The sequence below is a fragment of the Ammospiza nelsoni genome, chromosome 7 (genome assembly GCF_027579445.1).
Source record: "Ammospiza nelsoni isolate bAmmNel1 chromosome 7, bAmmNel1.pri, whole genome shotgun sequence".
NCBI classification, from domain to species: Eukaryota; Metazoa; Chordata; class Aves; order Passeriformes; family Passerellidae; genus Ammospiza; species Ammospiza nelsoni.
Window position 1 is genome coordinate 31,108,694 of NC_080639.1, and position 3,386 is coordinate 31,112,079.

General features: G+C 65.0%; 1 protein-coding gene across 1 annotated transcript; it reads left to right on the top strand.

Moving 5' to 3' along the window:
- The first annotated feature begins 979 nt into the window (after positions 1 to 979).
- C1QL2 (complement C1q like 2) lies at positions 980 to 2,748 on the top strand. Its single transcript, XM_059476221.1, has 2 exons — positions 980 to 1,618; positions 2,009 to 2,748. The coding sequence occupies exons 1-2, from the start codon at positions 980 to 982 to the stop codon at positions 2,186 to 2,188; spliced, it is 819 nt and encodes a 272-aa protein (XP_059332204.1). The 3' UTR covers positions 2,189 to 2,748.
- The last annotated feature ends 638 nt before the right edge of the window (positions 2,749 to 3,386 follow it).

The window sequence follows — 3,386 nt, forward strand, 5'->3', positions numbered from 1 at the left end:
GGAGCAAGATGCACCCGCGATGCTGTCCCGCTCGTCTCTGGGCCGCCGAGGCAGGACGCGGGGAGCCTGAGGAAGCCGCGGGGAACGCTCTGAGGTGACCTGGGGGGCTGTCCCCGGCCCCCTGCCACACTAAGCTGTGCGTGTCGGCGCCGGCAGGGCGCTCACCGCGGCGGCACCGGGGCTCCGCCGCCCGGGCATCGCGCAGGGGCCGCCCCGCCGCGGGCAGGGGGATGGAGGGACAAAGGGATGGAGAGATGCAGGGAGGAAGCGCTCCAGGCGGCAGGTGAACGGGACAACGCGACGCGTCCCCGACCGTCCGGGTCTCAGCGGGGGCACTTTGGGCGGCACCGCAGCGATTCGCCGGTGACGGCGGCGCGGGCGCGCTCTCCCCCCGCAGCCGGAGCGCCCGGGGCCGCGCGGGACGCCCCGCCGCCTCTCCCCTCCCCTCCCTCCGCCCGCCCCGCCCGGGGGCCGCGCCGCCACCGGCGCTCGGAGCGGCGAGCGAGCGGGCGGGCGGGCGGTGCCAGACGGGCGCCCCGCGGACCGCAACGACGGCGGCGCCCCGGAGCCCCCCGGGCGGCTCCGCCCCGGCCCCCCGCAGGTGGGTCCGCCCTGCCCGCGCCCCCCACGTCGGGGCGGGACCGAGGGCTGGAGCCGGGCGCCCGCTCGCCGAGGCGACGCCCCCCGCGCCCGCCCAGCCCCGCCGGGCTCTCGGGGCGCCGCGTCCCCTCGGAGCGGAGCGGGGCGCCTCTCGGCATGGCGGGGCTGCCGGCCGGCCGGCGGGCGGGCTGAGGCGGGGGCCGGGCGGGGAGGCGCCGGCGGCGGGGTCTCACCGCCTCTTCTTGCCGTCCCCCGCAGGGAGCGGCCGGCCCCCCGCGCCACCATTGCCTCGCACGGCAAGGAGGACCTGCTCGCCGCCGCCGCCCGGCTCTGGCAGCGGAGGAGGCGGCTGCTGGCCGCCGCCGGGCTCGCCCTGGCCATGGCCGTCGCGCTGCTGGTCGCCGTGCCCCTGCTGCTGCTGCAAGCGCCCGCCGACACCGGCGCCCACTACGAGATGATGGGCACCTGCCGCATGATCTGCGACCCGTACAGCGGCGGGCGGCCGCCCGGGCCCGGCAGCACCGCCGCCGTGGAGGCCCTGCAGGACCTGGGCGCCAACCCCCCGCCGCCCTTCGTGCAGGGACCCAAGGGGGAGCCGGGCCGGCCGGGCAAGCCGGGCCCCCGCGGGCCGCCCGGGGAGCCGGGCCCGCCGGGGCCGCGGGGCCCGCCGGGGGAGCGGGGCGACGCGGGGAAGCCGGGGCTGCCCGGGCTGGCGCTGGCGGGCGCGGGCGGCGGCGGGAGCGGCGGCGGGGCGGCGGCGGGCGGCGAGGCGGCGGGCGGGCTGAGCGCCGCCTTCAGCGGGCCGCGCATCGCCTTCTACGTGGGGCTCAAGAGCCCCCACGAGGGCTACGAGGTCCTCAAGTTCGACGACGTGGTGACCAACCTGGGCAACCACTACGACCCGGCCAGCGGCAAGTTCACCTGCCAGGTGCGCGGCATCTACTTCTTCACCTACCACATCCTCATGCGCGGCGGCGACGGCACCAGCATGTGGGCCGACCTCTGCAAGAACGGCCAGGTGGGTTCCGCGCGTCCTCCCCGCCCGGGGTTCCCCGGTCGTCCCCGTCCCGCGGGCGCGGCACCGGCCGCCGCCAATCCCGGGAACAGAGCCGGCGGGAGCATCCTGCGCGCCGTCGGGGCGGGGTGCACCTCTAGAGCCGCGAAGAAATCCGAACTCCCGGCTTGCAAACTTTTCTGCCGGGCTGGGGAGAAGGAGAAGCGAGGACAGAGGCGGGAGGGAACACACAGTGTAGTGGAGGGGTTGGGAAAGAGGGACTCGGGGCTGGATGGTGCGGGCTGGGGGGCTGATGGAGGGGCCGGAAAAGAGGTACGTGGAGGACTGATGGGGAGGCTGCAGAATGACTCGGAGGGGCAGCGGGGCTGATGTGCCCAGCGGCTGTGTTGGCAGGTGCGGGCCAGTGCCATCGCCCAGGACGCAGACCAGAACTACGACTATGCCAGCAACAGCGTGGTGCTGCACCTGGACTCCGGCGACGAAGTGTATGTCAAGCTGGATGGAGGCAAAGCACACGGAGGCAACAACAATAAGTACAGCACTTTCTCTGGCTTTCTTTTATACCCCGATTAACACACAAGTGACACGACGGCCCCGCCACTGGTGCACATGGGGCTGTTTGGCAATTCCATACCCCATCGTGCTGCTGTTCCTGCTGGTGTCCACTGTCTCCGCAGGTCATTTAGCTTCATTATCAGTTTGTATGTTTTTATTTTCACCCTTGTGGAAACGAAATAGAAATGAAACAAAGTGAACCCCTTCCTTACTCTCCCCCGTTTCTTCTGACCCCCACTCTCCCTTTGTCTGCCTGAGTGTTTCGTGTGTCACATGAGGAACTTGGCAGCTTGAAACTCTGAATGGTTCCAGGAGGGTTTGAAAGAGCCCAGAGTTTGGACTGTGTCACACGGGATTTGAACAGGTCGCAATTTTTCATCAATAAGTATTAATGACAATGATGAATTTTCAGATCGACAATTCACAAAGTGGGACTGGATCATAACTGTTTTTTCCTCTGCTGCTTTGTATGGGGTCAAGTGTAAACTTTTCTTTCTGTGCAATGCAATGCTCGTGTGAATGATGGTGTCATTAACGTCAAACCTGTTTCTGTCTGCAAAAGAATTTGGTCACTGACCACAGCCACCCAAATACCACATTAAATTATGTTTTTAGACAATGCCTTCTTGCTTTTTCTCTCTTCCAGTGCTACAAAGCAGCACTGTGGTGGTGCCACAGGAGGGTGGGGAGTAAAGGAGGGGGTCACTTCAGTCCCTTATGTTTATAGTCATATTTAAAGTTAGGATGGGGTTCCTTGCCTAGGTCTTGAATGTGGTTCAAGGGGGCTGGGAAGAAGTAGAGAGAGAGGAAAAAAGCTTCACAGTTATGCCGTTTTGTGAAAAGAAGGCACACAGTTATCTAGAGGTGAAAGTGGGGGTGTGGAGTGAATCCTCTAAACAGATTTACTGGGTTAAAACCTGATCCAGAGGTTAGCAAAGTACAGGAAAAGGAGAATAATCAGTTATTATGGAAAGCCATGTTTCTGTAACATGATGACAAATGTTAAGAAGGCAGCAGGGGACGGAGTGGCTAAACTCAAGAGTTTGTCTAAACCCTGGCACTTGCAGTATGTGTATGGGTTGGAAACCACACCTGACTGGGCAGTGCCTGAGAAGGGCTGGGTGACACAATTCGCTCAGGACTGATGGATTCAGACCATTTAGAAGGGTTTTCTCCTAGTGGTCCTGTGTAAATCCCAGCCACCCTTGGTCTTTTT